Below are 20,049 nucleotides of genomic sequence, written 5' to 3'. Positions count from 1 at the left end.
GATTTGGCTGTTAAAAAGCTCTGCATTGTTAATCAAATAATGATAGAGAAAATCTTAATCTGTAAATTGTATTGTTACTTGTTAGTATAAAAGAGGTTGAGAATTGGTGTTAGTAACCCTTTCCTTATCCTCATGCAAATATAGTATAATGATTCTACTGTTGTGTTGTTGGCTATACAAATGCTGTAAGTGGATGGTCTAAGTTTATTTGTTTTTGATATTTGTTGCATTTAGAAGTTAGAACCATCACTAAATGCCTTTATTACATACTTGTCAGGAAAAATCTACACTAGTTAGTGAGCTATCAAATGGAGGATCTCTACATTGTTTGTTGGTAAATATAGTAAACCATTTCCTTATTCTCATCGCAAGATTTTTCTTTTATTGTGTGTGTGTTATGTAAATAGAGAGACTTATAGTATAAATTTAAGTTGAACCTACTAACTAAACTAAGCCTCGATATCCTTGATCCTCTTGCTTGAAAGTTGAACTAAAGGATAATGTGAACCAGATCATGCTCAGCTGATAATAATTATAAGAAATAAAGAATGAATAGTATCACAAGCATGATGATTTCAGTAATGTATTCATTTTTCTTTTTATCCTTTTTTTAAGCACAAACAAGGTCACTTTTGGACTGCTCATTTGTGATTCCATTTTTTAGGCTCATTTGTGATAAAGTATTTGTATTTTTACTCTTACATGTAGGTTATAAAACACTGCTGGACTGCTCTCCAAATTCTGCTTGTTGCCGCCACCGTCAATCCCCATTTCAGCAACCATTTGAGCTTCAAAACAAGTAGGATTTTCTTATCTATATCTTAATAAGTGAATGCATGTGTTAGATTATATTGTCAAGAATTATTTAATCTCTTCTTCTTCTTCTGATGTATCCTTTACAATTTGTTTTCGAAGTCCAAAGTCTCTGCATTTAGCTTCAATCATTTCACCACCAAACAGAACTTTGAATCCACCTCTAGTTCAGTGTACAAGCCATATGTGTCCAATTCGAGTGCACTAGCATGTCAAGCTCCAATACAAAGAGTACTAGAGGATCAAGATCATAATCACAAATTTCAATTACAAAATGAACTATTCACAATGGAACCTTGTTGTTCAGCATCCGAATTTTGACAATGTGACACAGGTTTTTAGCTTTAAGTACAAGCCACTAACACCTTATGTTCTCTCTCACATGATCATAGTCCTAATCCCCTAGATGGTTTCTCGAACTTGTATCGAGTTTTTTCTTGGTACTTGTTGGTTTTAACACTTAAAATTATTATCAGCTGAGCATGATCTGGTTCATATTATCAGCTGTACAGGATGGTAGTGAAGTTTGAGGATGGTAGAAAATTACGTTCCTTCACTTTCAAACAAGAGGATCAAAGGTACCAGGTTGGATTCAAAATTCCCAGGCTTTCTTAATTTACCTTTTGGTGGCTTAGTTTATACTATAAATTTCTCTATTTATCAAATGATTAAAGAAGGGGGTATGCTGCAGCCAAAAGGTGCGAGCTGTGGTAAGGTAAGTATTTTTGGAAACTTTAGCTGGCCAGCTCCCCCAGGATGTGATTTAGTTTTCTTCAAAGCTAGCAATGATTGAATCAAATCCAGATGGAAAACTTTATTGGAACTTGAAAATGAGTCTAAACTTCTTGCAAAGGTTAGTAGTACATATTCTGGTTTAATTAGTTCAGTTCAATTCGTCTTAGTTATCCATATATATTGATCCAAGAATGTAACAAAAAGTAGTAGTAACAACAAAATGAGTATAGTTATGTGATTGAAATATGATGGCAAATTATGATTCTCTCGGATAAGTTAATCTCATGAATAATTAGATTTTGATAAGTTGTGATGTGATTCGATCACCAATAGCAAAGTGGATGGGATTTCCTGAGGCAAATTACGTTGGTTACTATGATTTTTGTGGACTTGCTTCTTATTCAGAAGGACAGTCTTATCGACCAAGAGTAAATTATATCTATGGTGGTAGATGGGTGTGTGCAAGATATATACCTGTTTCTCCAACAACAGTTTACTGGTTCATCTGCTTCAACAGTTCATCTTCAGGTCCTAAATGATAGTTCCATACATAATTAGATTATCCATATAGACATATTATACGCAATTTTATATTTAATCATGTAAGCATATTGAAGAAAGAAGAAAATTAATTTATTAGACCAATTTTAATATTTAAATATCTTGGGTTTAATTTGTAAAGTGGTTAGAATATGTAATTGAAGAAAAAGATTTTAATTTAATATTTTGTATATTTAAATGTTACTAAAGATCTATTGTAATATTTTTATATTGTTACCCAAAAAATTTTTTTGTAACATTTATTAGATTATTGCTATAGAATATCTATTGTAACATTTTTTAAAGTGTTATTAGAAAGACTTATTGTAATATTTTTTAAGTGTCACATAAAATATATATTATAATATTTTTTTAAGTATTACAAAAAATATCTATTGTAATATTTTTTTAAGTGTTACAGAAAATATCTATGGCAATATTTTTTTAGATGTTACAAAAATTATCTATGGTAACATTTTTTTAAGTGTTACAAAAAATATCTATTGTAATATTTCTCTAAGTGTTACTATGAATGATCTATTATAACATTTTTTATAATATTACTATAGAATATCTTTTGTAATATTTTTACTAAATGTTATTAAATCTTTAAAAGAATGTTAATAAAACTCTTTAATAATATAGAGTATATTTAACATTTGTTAAAATGTTACTAATATACATAGGTAACATTTTAATATGATTTAGTAATATTTTTTTAAATATTAATAAAAATCAAGCATATAGTAGTCTGTCATAGTAAAGCTAATTTCCTAGTCTAGTTGATGTGTGGTTTTTATCTCTTATATGGAGGGAGTTTCAATGTTAAAATTTTTGGGGTTCTTATTTCTATTTTTTTATTTTCTGTGCAATTTTTTTTTTGTTACATTGGTGTGTGTTCACTGTTGTTATTATTTTAGTGAGTGGGTATTGTTCTTGTTTTTTTCAAGTAAAAAGTTGTGTATTTTATTCCTATCAAATTAAACAAGAAATAAAATTAGCAATGCAAAAGAAAAAATTCCAAATGGAGTTCAGCTAAAATTTCCAAATGCCATTGTTGAAATGCTTGCAAATTGGACGAGAAATGAAAAATATTAAAAATTTTGAAGGGAAAGAAGAGGAAACAAAGAAAAATTAAATGAAAAATGTCCATTCTAATATATCCAATCATTATTCCAAAGAACTAAGCACATCTTAACATTTCAAAAATGATAGATTAGGCCCCTTCTTTAGAATAAATATTAGACGCATTCATTCCTCCTCGTATGCACACATGTAAATGGTTGTTTGAAATGGGATTAAATGACAGGGACCAATTGGTCCTAATCCGCATAACAATTTATATGTGTACACCCTAATAGATATATCACTAAGTTAATAGGCCACATTATATGGGTAGGGACTATCATGTCTAACATTTGTTTTGGACAAAATCTTATATAGATATATAATCAATAAAAAAATATTTTTTAATTCAATATAGTGAATTTTGTAAGAATTATACAAATAAAAAGATTTGACAAATTTCTTAAAGTTAGATACACTTTGATCCTAGTCATATATACATACATTATTTTATAACTTTGGTTTTCACCTGCCAGTTAATAAGGTTATGCTAATTTCATTATTTGAACTTGGGTAACTTGTACATGAATTTGCTTCAACATTTTTCCTCCTAGTGAAAAAACCAGGCTCTTTAGGTTGATCCAATTCCATCTCACTACTTAACATTAGAACTACTGAGGTCATATTAGGTCTATCTTCTGGACAATGTTGTACGCACAATAGAGCAATATGGATGAAACGCAATACTTCAGATTCAATGCATGAGTCTTCAATATTTGGGTCAATTATTTGGAAAGCATTGCCCATTTTCCACAGTGCCCATGTCTGAATTAATCATAAAGAAATTAGTAAGATTAAAAATCATATTGTATTAAATTTTGTCACATGAAGAGTACCTACATGATCAATGAGGTTAAGGGATGATTGCTTTGCATGAGATCTTCTATTCTTTTTCCCACTTATAATCTCTAGCAATAAAACGCCAAAACTGTAAACATCAGATTTTACCGAAAATAATCCATCAAGGACATACTCTGGTGCCATGTATCCACTGTAAAAAATCATTCAAGATGTTAAAATACAATGATTATCATGATAAACAAAATGATGTACACAGTTAATTAGACACTCACAAAGTCCCAACAATTTTATTTGTACTTTCTTCGTTTTGCTCTCCTCTAAAAAGTCTAGCCATTCCAAAATCTGATATTTTTGAATTTAAATTATGATCAAGTAAAATATTACTCGCTTTAAGATCTCTATGTACAATTCTCAGTCGAGAATCTTGATGAAGATACATAAGGCCTCTAGCGATTCCACCTATTATGTGATTGCGCTTTTGCCAGTTTAGCAATTTTCCTTTGCTATGATCTATATTATCCAAGGAAATCAATAAGCTTATGAAGTTATACTCGATATACTCTTAATTATTGTGAATAGTAAATCTTAGTATTTATGATGTTCCATACCGAAAATGAAGTAATCTAAGCTACCGTTGGTCATGTATTCATAAACTAGCATCTTCTCTTGTCCTTGAATGCAACAACCAATAAGTTTTACAAGATTTCGATGTTGAAGTTTTGCAATTAGTTTAACTTCATTTATGAACTCAGAAAATCCTTGTATTGAACTCTTTGATAGTCTCTTTATAGCAACTTCTTGTTCATTTGCTAATTTTCCCTGCAAAATCACATTCATATGAGTAACAATAATAATATTTTCCTTTTTTTTGTTTAAAGTGAGTATAGGAACTACGTTCGAATTACCAAATATACTGGTCCAAAACCACCTTCTCCAATCTTATTCTTCACTGAGAAGTTATTACTAGCAACCATAATTGTTGAATAATTAAGCAATGGAAGATCCAAATCATCTACATAACTTTCATAATTATCTTCTATCTTCGATGACTTTTCTGAAAATTATGAAAAAGGTCATCAACAACATTATGAAATACAAGGATTAAAATGTCATTTGGCCTATATTTCAATGCATGATTTAAAAATAGAAGAAATATACTTATTATTCTTGAAATTTGCTAAAAGTTTTAATTTTATTCTCAAATTTTAATTTGTTTCAATTTTATTCAAAAAATTTTTATTTGCATAAAATCTACTCCTAGTGTTAATAACTTCTAAATCATCGATGGACGTTAGTAACATGACAAGCAGTATCACTAATGTGGCAATAGAATGAAATGTCAAATACCGTTAATTCAATGGTGAATTTGATGGTATTTTTTATTATGGCAATAGAATGAAATGTCAAATACCGTCGGCGAGAGAACAGAGAGCGAGGGTGAGAACAAGGGAGACAAAGCCTTTGACGTCGACGATAGGGCTTCACCGTCGAGGAAAGAACAGAGAGCAAGGGCGAGAACGAGCGAGATGCCATTGGCATCGACAAGAGAACGGAGGCGCCAGCAATTACAAGGTCGTTAAGTACGGTATAAATTAGGAATATTTTTAAATTACAACGTATGTCCTTTATTTCTACTCTAAATAGTTTTTGGAATTCTCCATTAAAGATTAATTATGATGCTAGTTATTTTGGTTCGGGTGATAGTGTTGATTTTGCTTGTGTTATTAGAGATTGTAATGGGAGCTGACAAATGGGGTGTTTGAGAATGATTGAGAGTAATAATATTCTTCAAGGAGAATTGTTTGTTATTTGGAGATATCTCTTAACTTGGAATGTGGGTCAACAAGATGTTATTTGTGAGACGGATTGTGTGGAAGCATTTAATCTTATTACTCAAGATGGTTTTGGGTTTATTGATCCATTGGTGCTCAAAATAAAAGATATCATGCGTTGGAATTAGCGTGTTGACTTTCGTTTGATTATGAAAGATGCAAACACGGTAGTATATACTATGGCAAAGATGGCGATGAAGTTACAACTTTCGCATGTGGAACTTCTTTCACCTTGGGAGGAGTTTAAGAGTAGTCTTAAACGGGACTGTCCCTCTATTTAAGTAGTTTCTTATTTTGTTTGTTTTGTTTTTCTTTGTTTAATTTATTTCAATCTAAAAAAAAGTTCGGTATAAATTTAAAAAAATATTTTTAAATTTTATTTTGTTTTAAGTTTGTCTTAAAATTTTTTTATTTGCATTAAATATATTTTTAATAGTTGATTTTTTAAAAATTTAAGAACAATTCAATAATAATTTCTTAAAAATAATTCTCAATACAAATAAATTATATATAATTTTTATATATTATTATTAGATTGATTTTAAATTTTTTGAAAATTTAGTTGTCGAAATATATTTTACACAAATTAAAAATTTTTGAAATAAAATTAAAATAAAATAAAATTTAAAAATATTTTTTAAATTCTTAACAAATTTCAGAGATTAAAAGATTTATTTTATTTTTTTTCTTATATTTGATTGTTGAATTTGAAATGTATAAATGAGGTTTTGGGGGTTTTGATGGGTTTTGCATGCTCTGTTTTTTTTTTTTTACATGATTAATGACTTTGTTATCGAGCGTTTCTAATGCTCTCTTCTTTCTTGTTTTTAAAGAGAATAGAGAAGAAGACACCAAATAAGAATTTGGGGTTTAGATTGGAGTTTTTAGTCTTTATCTTTTATAATAAAAAGATAAAAAATATTAAAGAAATGTTATTCCACTCAAACACTATCTTATCAAACTATAGACACTACTTACTATGTTATTAATGTCTGTTAATGATTTAGACGTTATTAACATTAGAATAGATTTGATGCTAAGTAAAAAAATTTTGGATAAAAATTGAAAAAAATTAAAATTTAAGAAGAGTAAAGTATGGTTTTTATCTTTAACGTTTGGGGCAAGTTTTAAAGTTGTTCTTAACGTTTTAATCGTCCTATTTAAGTTTCTAATGTTTTAAAATTGACTCATTGTTGCCCTGCCGTTAACATCCGTTAACAGTATTGATAGTGGGACAAAATTAAAACGATTTTGAAATATTAGGGAGTTAAATAGGACAAAAACGTTAGGGATAAAAACAATACATAAAAATAAATTTTAATTTTATTTTATTTTTTAAGAATATTAATTTTTTACTGTACATAGTATTCAATTATAATTTATATTTTATTGTATATATATTATTTTTTTCTTTTCTGCAAGTTTATATACTAGTCATTCTACAAACATTTCATGATAACTAAAAATTTTTAAGAGTAAAATTATAAAAAAAGATTAATTTATTTAAAATGAAAGTAATATGATTATGTGTAATTTATTTTTTTGGTGACTATTATGTGTAATTTATTTAGATGTGATTAAAAAATAATTGAATACTATACATAGTAAAAAATTGATATTATTAAAAGATAAAATTAAAATTTATTTCTATGTATCATAGTTGTTCCCAACGTTTTCGTTTTATTAAAGTATCTAACGTTTCGTCTCAATTTTGTCCCACCGTCAATCTTGTTAACGGATCCCTAATGACAGGATAACATTGAGGGGAGTGGATTCTCTGGTGGAGAAAAAATTGGATGGTGTCTAGTGGAAGATCTCACCTTTTATTATTCTCTCTCTCCTATTTAATTTTGGTCCCACTTATAAAATTAAAGGTGAGAGATCACACTTTATTCTCTTAAGTGTTAAAAAAAATGGAAATAATTCATTTTCAACATTGAATCAGTTTTAAAATATTAGAGACTTAATTAGGACTATTAAAATGTTAGGAACTTTAAGACTTATCCAAATATTCAGAACAAAAATAATACTTTACTCATTTAAAAATAAAACTAAAATTTTGATAAATTTCAAAGACAAAAATTATACTTTATCCTTTAAAAATATATTAGCGCAACGACGGCCTAACAATTAGTATGAAAAAGTTTCATGTTGTGTAAATATACTAATATAATTAATATAAGAGTAGATACTAATTTCCAATTAATGGCTAATACTGAATGATTATTTCTTTAGTGGGATACGGGAATTCGCTGAAAGCAGAAATATCATTTGTAAGATTGTATATAGAATTGAAGCAAGCATTTTTAAAGACCTGAGTAAAGTGAATAATTTTACCTGCAATCTTTTTCCTGAATCTGTAGGCAGAATAAGTAGTTACCGAAATAAGTGCTGCGGCAATAGTGGTTCCAACTATTATTTTCATTCTCTTTTGTGTATGCTCAGCACCTTCATGGTTGGATTTGATCAAAACAAATAAGCTATGGGTCAAAACTTGAAATTCCGTTCTAAAGACTAGCTTTGAATTTTCAGACTTAAAAAGACAATATTGGGGTCAAAATTTGATTTGAAAATTCATTCTAAAGAAAGGCTTTGAATTTTCAAAACCGTGGTGGATCAAAGACCGTTTACTTAAACTCGTGGATTTCAAGAAAATTTCATAATAAAAGTAATCATAAAATTCCATTATAATAAAATATATTCACAATTAGACAAATATATTATAAGAAAAATTACTTATATTCATTTTTTCTCTAATAAATAATGAATTTATGATGCTAAAAAATAAAATATATTAAAATTTTAATAAGATTTCTTCATTTTAAAAGTCTAATTAAAAATATTTCTTGTGAAATTATATCTTTCAACAAATTAGAAAACCGTATGTGAATAAAAATAATAAATTCAAAAGTTTACAAGAATACATGAAAATGTGTATAAATTTATTGATTTTAGAGAAAGTTTATAGGGTTAGCACTTTTATTTACAAGAAAACCCTAAACTTTCTTTTTATGAGCAATGTTAGGGGGACAGTAATTTTTGTGATTGTTAGCCATCAACTAGCCATCAATGATAATTTGATGGTGTGAGATTGGTATAAGATTTCATCCAATGACTCATATTTTTCAGCTGGTTACATGCTGGCCAAAATTCAATAAAATTGCTGGCCCTAAACTTTCCCTTTATTAAAATCTGTCCGTACTTAATTACAAAAAAATGAGTAATTTCTATATAATCTCACACTATTAAAAATACTAATGATAATTAATTGATAGTTACAAATTACAAAATTTGCCGGACCTCTAACACTCCTCTTGATTTTATTCAAACTTAAATTATAAAGTAATTTTAGACCGCTTTAAACTGATTTTTTTTTAGTATTTCTCAAATATTTTATATTAATAAATTAAGAAAAATATTATGAACCAACACATTTTATTAATATTTTATTTTTATATTTATTAAGATTTAAAATTTAGTGTTGATTGAGTGTTTAAAACTAATAGTTTAAGGATCATGAGGCAAGCAAGTATCTTAGACAAAATAAACAGAAAATAAAAAAAAGTTAATAGTTAAATTAATTCTTAAAATACAGGATATTTTTTAAATTTGTTGCGGAAAGATTTTATTAATCAAATAAATCTTTTAAGAATTACGAATTAATTATATTTATTTTTTAATAACTTTATTAATAATTTTGTCAATAATTAATGATGTAAAATTTTAAATTTTTAATTGATAATATACATCATACTTGACATATTTAATTGGACATTGATTATATATATTTATAAAAATTATTAATTTAATCATTATGTCATATTCGAAATAGAGTTTATGTAATTAAAAAATTTGACTAAATTAATAAATTTTTATAAATATATTTAATAAGTACTTAATTAAACATGTTAAATATAATGTATGTTGTGAATTAATATTTCACATAATTAATATCGTTGATATTAATTGTTAATAGAGTGATTGAAAGACAAATATAATTAATTTATAATTTTAAAAAAATTAAAAAATTTTTTTAAGAATAAATTAAAAAATATCCTATTTTTTAGAGATTAATTTAATTATTAACTTAAAAAAAAATAGAAGCATGCATGAATTGAAAAGTGAGTGAAATATTATTTACCCAAGTCAGAAGCACGCAGTCGGACGTATAGTTCCTGTCCACCATCAGGAAACAGTTTGATATCAATTAAATCATGAAACCACATGACACAGCCTTGACCACCTCCTCTTATATCTGAGTTTGTATAAGCCATGCATGAACAATTTTCCAAGCACATGGCTCTACATTTATTCAAATCAATATCCTTATACACCAAAGTATATTCAGTATCTGGCACTTTCAATCCCTGCAAAAGCACAAACCCATCACCATCCTCATTGGTACCATTACTAGTGCACCTTATTGAATGGTTTCTTTCACATCCTTGGGACCAATCCATTGAGTTCCACTTTTTGGGAAACTTGGGCTTAAACCCTTCCAAACACTCACACACTGGTGATGCAGTTATGCTACAATATCCATTAGGACCACACAGTCCATAGGTATCACAATAGTCCCCTGGCAAAGTTGAATAAGTCCTCCACGATTCATCGGCCTCCGACCAAACGTAGCGAGGGCGGCCGCCCGCGCTCTGGTTAAGCACTGCGATGGTTGTTAGAGAAGGGTCCTTGAGGGTCCATGTGTAGTAAACTTCTTCAGCAGTGGAGACGAAGTTGAAATTAAATATTGGATTGGATCTCAGTTCTGGCATGCCACTGAAACGCATGCCGTTCCAGGGTCCAATTCTGTACATCTTTCTTCTTCTCTTCGTCATATACACTTCAGGGTAGTTGTACCGCATAACACTCCAAGAAAAGTCACCTGTAATGTGCAATCAATGTCAATACAAAAACCATCCCCAACCAACTAGGGGTAATTAACTTAGATAGGATTTAGAGAGAATTTAAATTTGTAAATAAAATTAAAATAAAATTTAAATGCTATTCTATTCTATTTGGCCGATTGCTAGCCCTAGTTGAATTATAGTCATGAGAATCAGAACTAGTCAACATGGGTAAATTGATACTGTTTTCTTTAAAAAATTATTAAAATAAAAAGAAAATTAATTTTTAAAAAATATATATTTATATATAATATAATATTTTATTATATCTTCCTTAATTCTGTCTAAATTTTAGTTGAAGCACTACATTTTTTAACCTCTAATTTTACTGTTTTAGAAATTCAAAAATCAGTTTTCTGTTGAATACGTGTTTAGTATGTAGTTGTTATGACTAGTTTTAACCGAAATTTTTCATTTAGTTTAGTATCCTAAAAATTTATAATATTTTATGCTTTATCTTTATTATTAGTTCATTCTATGTAATATTAACATAATAATAGAAAAACTTCAACATTTAATATTAAACAGAATAAATATCTAAATTGATTTTGAAAAAATTTTAAAAGATTAAACATTTTTATTCAAAGAACTTTTTTTTTAAAAAAAAATTCATAAATTTTTACTATCAATTTTAGATGAAAACAACTCCACGTAAGTTAGTATATTAAGAGTCACAGAAATCAATTATCGTACATGTAACATTACCTGGTGCTGGATTATCATCAGTTTTCCAAGCTGTGATCTTCCTGTTGAAATTTCTTCTAATGTCCCATCCCAGTTTCATCCCTGCCAACATTGTATTCGAAGGGTAGTCAAAGCTCTGCCACAAATAGCGTTGTGGATTTGTGTCATTGTCCTCTCTTATCACAAGATTGCCGGAATCAAGAAGCTCCGCCACCGGATTCCGCACTGCGGTTGCCGGGGAACTGCTGATTGTTTGCCATACAAGAACGTTCTTGTGAGTAAGAACCAAGCTTCCATTACTTTTAAGTTCTAAAATGGGAGGGGTAACAGGGGAATAATCGTTGATGGGGTTGGCACCGTTCGCCACCCACACAATGGTTTGGATTGTGATGTTGGCGTACCAAATTCCAAGGTAGCGTTTGTTGGATTTTGTGAAGAAGCCAAGTTCAAAGGTTCCTTTATCTTTGGAAACTATGGTCTTGCCGTCACCGAGGCATAGGTTTGGGGTAATGATAGAAGTGTTCATTGCATTGGATTCATGATGAAAGAAGGGAGTGGCAATAACTAATGTGTAAACAATGATAGTCCAGAAAGAAGGATTGATCTTCATTGAGTAGTATATACTATATACTAAGTTAGTTATTGGCACCGCTATATATATTATATAGTGAAAAGAAGGAAAGCTATTTTAAAGGAAAAAACTAGGTAAATTACTAGTTTGACATCAACGGACAAACTTTAGGTTTTGAATAAACTGGTCTAATTAATATGTTTGATTAAATTATTGATATAATATATGTCAAAATTGTTCTTTTTGTCAAAATAATTTTTTAATAGAATAAAATAAAACATTTTACTAAAAAAATTTTGAGTACTGATGATTTTATTTTAAAATATGCAAACAAATTCAACACTTATAACCAAAATTATAAAACTATTCCAATCTTAGATGAGTATTGATGACTCAGTATATAATTTTTATAATTAAAATTATGAACGTTTAAATAATTTTTATAATAAAAATAATAATTTATTCTCCTAATTAAATGAAAGAAAAAACATTCATGAAATTCCAAAATCAAAGTTTTGACAAATTTCAAACTTTTATGATCTTTTTTGTGGGGTAATTAAACTTCGCTGAAGGTTCGGTGTTAATATTTTGTTATTATTGGAAGGTGACAATTATTGCATGTCTTTTATTTAGATATTATTTCATTGGAATTAGATGTTTTGTTTGCAAAAATTGTGATTTCCCCTTAAAAAGTTTTGTCAAACACTATGATGTAACTAGTATTATTTTTAACAGAAATTTTGTACGAATAAATCTTTTTGTAATTAAGTTGAATTAAATTTTATTATATCTGTATGTTTTTTCTTTAACATAGATTACACACCATTTTGTTTCTCCTTCTTCCTCTTTTGTGTTGTCTTTTTTTTTCTCTTTTTTTTTTTTCTGCGTCTTCTTGTCTTACGTCTTCTAATTCTTCTTGTTCTTCTGTGTCTTTTCCTTCTTTTTTTATCTTCGTTATTTGTTTGTTATTTTTTATATTTTTAAAAATTTTATAAAGAGAAAAAGAAGAATAAATAAGAAAAAATGCATAGGAACAAAAAAAAATACAAAAAACAATTATGACAATAAATAGAGAAATTTTTATTATAAACAGAGAAGTTTTTTTATCTTAAATACGAAAATTTTATAACGATAAACACATAATTGTTTTAAGATGAACACACAAATTTTTAAAGTGAAACAAAAGAAGTAAACGCATAAATTTTGAAGATAAATACAAAAATTTTATGACAACAAATATATAAATTTGTTGAAGGTAAACGCACAATTAGTTAATAAAAACTTAAGAAGAAAACACAAATCTTTTATGATAAACACAAAAAATTTATGACTTTAAATACATAAACATTTGGTTAAACAATTATTTTTGTCCACAAATTTTTAAAACCCCATAAAAAAAATAAAACAAAAATCGTACCCATAAAAAATGTGTTTCATTTAATAAAAATACCCAAACTCTTTCGATGCCAAGCTCTATTTCAGCCAACAAAGACCTTGCTAGTCGGATGATGTGAACTATGTCTTTGCCTTTTAAAGGCTCTCAGTAGCATCTCATTCCACTGAAGACCTGAATCATTTTCGACTTTAGGATGCTCATTCAACCTGAGAAATTTGCTGAATTTAATGAAGATAATGATATTATTAACGATGGAGATGGTAAAGTGGATTGTTGGGGAGAGAAGAGCGTGTGATGAAGAGTGTGCATGACGAGTAGTATAAAAATTTTGAATTATTTTTTGAGTAATGCTAGGGGTCAGTAATTTTTGTAATTGCTAGCCATAAACTAGCCATTAATGATGATTTGATGGTGTGAGATTGATGTAAGATTTCATCCAATGGTTCACATTTCTCTGCTGGTTACATGCTGGCCAAAATTCAATAAAATTGCTGCCCCTAAATTTTTCCTTATTTTTTAACGAAGCCAACTAAATTTTAGGGTTTAGATATTTTGTCAATTGAAAGTCAATTTTCATGACTACAATTTAAGTTTTAAATTTTTTTTGAATAATTTTGTTAATATTTTAAATATTCGTGAAAAAATAATTATTTTTTCTATATTTTAAAGATAAACAAAATTTTTTTTAAGAGAAATATGGGAAGCAAACACTCAATTTTTTTATAATAAAAACATAAATTTTATGATAATATATAAACATATAATTTTTTTAAGGTAAACACAGAAATTCCTTAAGAGAAATATGGAAGCAACACCCAAAAATCTTTTCTTTTACAATAAATATAGTAATTTTATGACAATATATAGTAATATACACAGAAATTTTTTGAATGTAAATACACAATGTTTTTTTTTTACTATTAATTTGTCCACACTAGATCGATAAATCTTTTAGTTGCGTTCATCAATGTAGCTTTCCACTATAAGAAACTTTCGGAATAGCAACTAATTTAAGTAACATGACCTATTTTGTGACAATCAAAATTTTATATTACCAAAAAAAAAGAGTCAGTCACTTAATTTGTCACTAAGTAAGAAAATAATAACCAATTTAGCAACACAAAAATTAGAAGCTTAATCGGCGAGGTGCAACAACGAAAAGCAGCAGTGAGGTCGTGAAGTGGCAGCGAGGTCAGTAATATCGACGGCAATGGCAGAGCGCAACGACGAGGACGTGAAGTGGCAGAGCTCGCGTCTCCTCTCTCCCTCGCGAGCTTTCTCTCCCTCTGGTTCTACTTCTCCACGGCGACAGTGGCTCCAAGCTTCACCGGTGCCGTCCTCCCTTCCCCCTCTTCTTGTTTCCCTTCATCTTCCCTTCCCCCCTCTACCTTTTCCCTCTCCCTTTCCCCCTCACGCTCTTTCCTTTTTTTTAAAAAAAATTTATAATTTTTTATTAGGGGTAATTTAGTAATAAAATTTAAAATTTTATTAAAAAGGACAATTTTAATACTAAATAAAATATTAGAGATGATTTTAAATCCAAAATAACGTTGGAGATGAATTTGGTTTTGACCATAAATCTTAGGGACTAAAACAGTACTTATCCCAAAATAAAACAAACCTTAAGATATCGAGACCAGAGGTTGATTGGTATCTTTGAAGGAAATAAGGCTCATTGAAAAGAATCTATCGACAAAAGAGATAGGTTTGATCAACATGATTGATCAAAAAAATGAGGTAATCGAAATGGTGAGAAAGTTGACAAATGAAGATAATTGATGACAGTTATGGCATTAATTAAACGAAAATAAAAATTTATATTTTTTGTATTTATATGTTTATATTTTTTGAAATAAAAAATTTTCACCTTCATATAATGAAATAGATGATAACCTTTTTAATTTGTATACTATCTATTAATTTTTTTATATATTAACTAATCTTAGAAATAATATAATTATATTAAAATTAGCTAGCATATTACGGTTAACTCTTAGTTAACAAAATATATTTTTAGTAAATTATATATGAAGAAAAATATTTTGTGAAAGATATTTTTACACCATCAGAAACTTTGTAGTAGGTTATTTATACGTAAAGATTATCTCTATTTCTATAACAATTATGCATGAAATGAAATGAATAATAGAATAAAATGAATAATAGGATGAGAATGAGATTGAATAATGAAATGAATAATAGATTGTAATGAATAAAACTTAAAAGTTTTACTATCATGCAATTAAATTTATCCATTTTTTTACATGGCTATGTACAATTAATTGTAGTCGTAAACTTCTTTCATATTCACAGAATATAAAATTTAAATTCTTTCCTTAAACAACACTCAAAAAATGATGAAGTAAAATTTGTAATATTTTTTTATACATATTTATTATTGCTTCTAAAATAAAAATAAAATTTTCAAATTTCACCACAATAATTTTTTGTAAGAATAAATTATTTGAATAAATTAAATTTTAAAATTTTAAAATAACATATTTTCAAAGAAAATATTTAAAAATACCATATTGTATATAAATATAATGAAAGTAATACATGTGTAATGCATATTTGTGGCTCGTAATCAGCATTAAGTTTATTATATAATTATGTAAAAATATAACGAATGTAAGTTTATATTTATTATCAAAATTTTATATAGAAGTATGCAAAATAACTTCACATTTGTAATTAAACATTTTTGTTTAGTATAGTTAATAATGTTTGAGATCGAAACCATTCATTTTTTAAATATGAAATCTCATTTGTAACTTATATTCATATAATCAACATTTTAAATGTAAGCGTGTAACATGAGTTCATCTTTTTTATTTTTCTATTGACTCTTTGTTCCCCGAACTATTTATTATTAATTATGCATGTACCAAATATTACATAAAGTTTCAGTTATGAGGTCTTGGGATGCTAACGCATGGGTGTTCAATTGTGAAATGGACAGTGACAGTGTAATGAGTGAGTGAGTTAAGGCATTTCGTCTACTAGAACTCCACTCATCCTCACTTTAATTCATTTTTGAAATATGAAAATATTGCATACACAAAGAGGAGCAGGGTGAGCAATATTCACATGTCTCTTCGTGCAGAGGGTGAGTGTTACGTTGTATTTAGGGGAAGGACACCCGGAATATGCAACATCTAGGAGGCGGCAGAGCCACAGGTGAGCGAGTATCAGAGGAATCTGCATCGCTGGTATCAGAGCTTTGAAGCGAGTTAGAGAGCATGGGTTGATTACATGCACGGGTAGTGTGTGGGTGCTTCAAACAACGGCTGAGGTCTTCAACTTTTACCACTTGCAGAAGGGGTTCCAGTTGGTGCTGCCTTTGGTTTGGCTGATGCAAGCGACCCCGTCTTCATCATGCCATATACTTCACAGCAGACGCGGAGAGTAGTAGACCGTATCATAGTTTTAACTCATCCTTGCATCAGGTATCACTGGAGACAGGATACATCCCCCAATGAAAGTGAGTACCACCCCCTCGAGCTCAGACGCTATGTCTTTTTTAAGATACCGTTGCCCTTTTTCAACTTTAGACTGCGATTAAAGAAATTAGGTTTTTCTGAGTAACGGATTGTTTATTGTGGTGTTGCATTGGAGCAGCAAATGTCATTGCACAGCTTCAACATGCAGTCACCAGGCTAGAGGGGCATGTGTCTCAGTTAGAGGTGGAAAACTAGGAGCTCTTAATGCAGTTAGCAGATACCATGGATCAGATGTCAAATTTATTCATGTTGAAGAATCACAACAAGTAAAAATTTGCCCTGAAAATCGGCCGACTCCAGTGTTAGCTATTTTGGGCAATTCATAAGTATTTGACTAGTGAAAGCAATTTACATGGCTTTGTCTGTGTGAGTTTTTTTTTATTTTTTTTTTGGTCTCTAAAATGTAGTTGTGTTGGATTTTGGGTTTTGTGTTTTAGAGCTTGTGGATGTCATGTTGTGTGTGTTATTGCGTTATTGTGTTGAAGAAAATAAGTATTGCTAAGCAGGAATCAAATGGATCTCATTAACCTCTTCATAACCTATTTGGTTCATTGATTCATTGTTGATTTTCTTGAATAATGCGGATGCAACTGACGAATTATTGTTTATAAAATGTTTTTGTACCTAGATCAGCCGAGCATCCTCCATGGTATTTTAGGCAAATTCGGATAAGAAATCCCGCTTTGAAGAAATTAGTTACATGGGTTAGTCAGAAATTTGAATTCATGATGGTTTTGTTTTTGCTGCGGTAACTCGTAACTTAAATACTGTTGATGTTGATACCATGTTTTTGTATGGAAAGACAATGCAGGGTTTACAAAATAGTCGTTACCAATAAAGTTTTGCACACAGAATTTAATCGAAATTTTCACCAATTATACGTGTAATTTGAATTTGTAGGTAATTAACGGTGTAACTTTGGTAGTGGTTCGGAGTATCCACGAAGATACGGTTCTGCAAAGGTTCCATAAAAATTACGCAGAAAAAAACTCAGAATCATGTAAATTGTATTCGAAGGATTAATGGCTGCATCATTAGTCATTTCACTTGGAAAAACGTAGATGTAAAGGGTGATGTGACACCGAATAGTGACATATTCAACTGCTCCAAGGATGATGCTAATTCAACTAGGGTAAGAGAAACTCCAATAGTAATAAATAGAGGCTCTATTCTGACACATAGGGATAGAAAACCCATTGGAGTGAAGAGTGAAGGGAGTCCCTTCGTTAAATAATTAAATTAGAATTAATTAAGTATTTATGTTGAATAATTAAATCATAATTAATTTATTAATGATTATAATAATGAATTATATTAAATAATTATATCTTTATTTAATTAATTATTTATATTAGTTATTTAAATCATACTTAATATAAATAATTATAAAAATTAATATTAAATATTATTTATATTGTCATAAATTCAATTAACACAATAGGTTAAGGGAATGTTCTCTCACAAATTCAAGTAGGTCAAAAAATGCCGTATTGTGTGGGCAATCTTCATTGTGAATTAGCATTTCTAAATTTGTTAATACTATCAACTTCCTAATATTATTTATGAAAGATGCACTGATGACGAGGGGAAGCTACTCTCACCGAGGGTTACTGACAACGAAATTTGATTTTGACAGCTTATGATGAGGTCTGAGTAGTAGAGCTATGAGTGCAGACCACTCTCCTAAGACATTCAGCGATGGGTGGGATCACCTAGCCCAACGTTAAAAGGAAGTAGAGTTGACTCTTGCTCTCTCTACAAATTTGTTTTCCTATATTGTTTTACAAATTAATCTCTATCGACAAAGTGTTACAGTTTATGGTGTCTGCTACTACGGAGATGGAAATAGAGGTGGCGAAGGATTTGGACCAACAAAGAGGCAACATTATGGCTCCGAGTGGGGAAAATGATGGTGAGCATGATGGAGGCAGGGTTAACGACGAGGATAAGCCAAAAGGAGCAGCCGAACATGCAATCGAGAATATGGATCACAACTCCAAAGATTCGAATGGGGGAGAGGTACAGGATTTTGCTCTTTATTTTTTTTGTTTAAAGTCATGTTTGACCTTTATGTTCGACTTACAAGCGATGATGTATTGTGGTCAGGCTGCATGTGTCGCCATAGCCCTCGTTCAACTGAATGGCACGATGAAGGAGCTCAGCCAAAACCTGTTGAAGGTGTTGGATGTAAGTGCAAATTGTATTCGCATTCATAAGATACGTCTTCGGTGCCTCTTGGACCGGCCATGGAAGTACGTTTATTTTTTCCAAGGTTGTAAAAGTGTATTTTCTTCCATGTTCACAAACCCACATGAAGGATAACGATCAAGTGGGAAGCATGGCTGAGGACATGCGGTGGGGGTTGGCTTTAGTTGAGGCTTGCATGGAAAGCTTTGTCCGGCTCGACGACGGTGGTGGGTCCAATGTACCAACAGCCGCCACTGGAGTAACTCCGATCCGCAAAAGGAGCATTGTTTTGGAGTGCACACAAACACCGCCACTACCCAAAACGGGTGTGATGCTCGAACTGAAGTCCACACCTGGCTCTAGCAACATGGTGCCTACTCTCGTTGACAAGGACCAACAGCAATTCCCAAGTCTACATGGAGTGTGGTCGGACGACACTATAATGCTTGGCTCTATGATCTAGTTGGATGCGACCAAATCAATGCATCCCTCCATGACAACCAGGAGCACTTTGGGGTTGGGTTACTCTTGGGTTGACCCACATTATAACAATCCGGCTGAACTGAAAGGAACTCAGTTTGCGATAATGGTCTTTAACTTAATCATCTTCTATGAAAAATATGTGTCTGGTTAAGATTATTTGCATCGTTATTAGTTAACTGATGATTCTTTGATTTTTCGGTTAGGAAAGATTTGGAGATGGCATTGTGAGTTCCGGAAGTCCAGCTCGAGCCTACCATAGCCCAAGCAAGGTCCCGAAGTTGACTCTTCTAACTCTGGAAGAGATGAAGAAGTCCGGGAATATGAGAAGGGCACCCTGTGAGAGCGCATCACAGGTGTCATCCACAACCGTCGGTGTGACGTTCCTTTCTGTAAGTCATTTTTGAATTTGTTTGTCATGTTACCATTGCGGAACGATTTTGATTATACAAATAAATGCCGGCTAACCAAGTCTAGT

The 20,049-nt window shown here is 30.0% G+C and overlaps 1 protein-coding gene and 1 pseudogene across 1 annotated transcript; one reads left to right on the top strand and one right to left on the bottom strand.

Annotated features, from left to right (window-relative positions):
* The first annotated feature begins 1,323 nt into the window (after positions 1 to 1,323).
* LOC127745473 (monooxygenase 3-like) lies at positions 1,324 to 2,087 on the top strand (annotated as a pseudogene).
* Positions 2,088 to 3,637: 1,550 nt separating this feature from the next.
* On the bottom strand, positions 3,638 to 12,037 carry LOC107478283 (G-type lectin S-receptor-like serine/threonine-protein kinase At4g27290). The gene is made up of 9 exons (XM_052258212.1): positions 11,456 to 12,037; positions 9,988 to 10,728; positions 8,090 to 8,294; positions 5,426 to 5,493; positions 4,920 to 5,068; positions 4,623 to 4,833; positions 4,287 to 4,524; positions 4,054 to 4,204; positions 3,638 to 3,978 (listed from the first exon to the last, which is right to left on the bottom strand). Exons 1-9 carry the CDS (start codon positions 11,958 to 11,960, stop codon positions 3,679 to 3,681), a joined length of 2,568 nt encoding a protein of 855 aa, XP_052114172.1. The 5' UTR covers positions 11,961 to 12,037; the 3' UTR covers positions 3,638 to 3,678.
* Between the last annotated feature and the right edge of the window lie 8,012 nt (positions 12,038 to 20,049).

Source organism: Arachis duranensis, chromosome 3 (assembly GCF_000817695.3).
Source record: "Arachis duranensis cultivar V14167 chromosome 3, aradu.V14167.gnm2.J7QH, whole genome shotgun sequence".
Classification (NCBI taxonomy): Eukaryota; Viridiplantae; Streptophyta; class Magnoliopsida; order Fabales; family Fabaceae; genus Arachis; species Arachis duranensis.
This window is presented reverse-complemented; position numbering and strand designations above follow the sequence as displayed.

Coding starts and splice junctions, on each gene's coding strand:
- LOC107478283 (XM_052258212.1), bottom strand. CDS start 11,960: ATGAACACTTCTATCATTACCCCAAACCTATGCCTCGGTGACGGCAAG. Junction 8,295..9,987: donor ACTGCGTGCTTCTGACTTGG/GTAAATAATATT, acceptor CCAACCATGAAG/GTGCTGAGCATACACAAAAG. Junction 4,205..4,286: donor AATAAAATTGTTGGGACTTT/GTGAGTGTCTAA, acceptor GATTTTTTACAG/TGGATACATGGCACCAGAGT.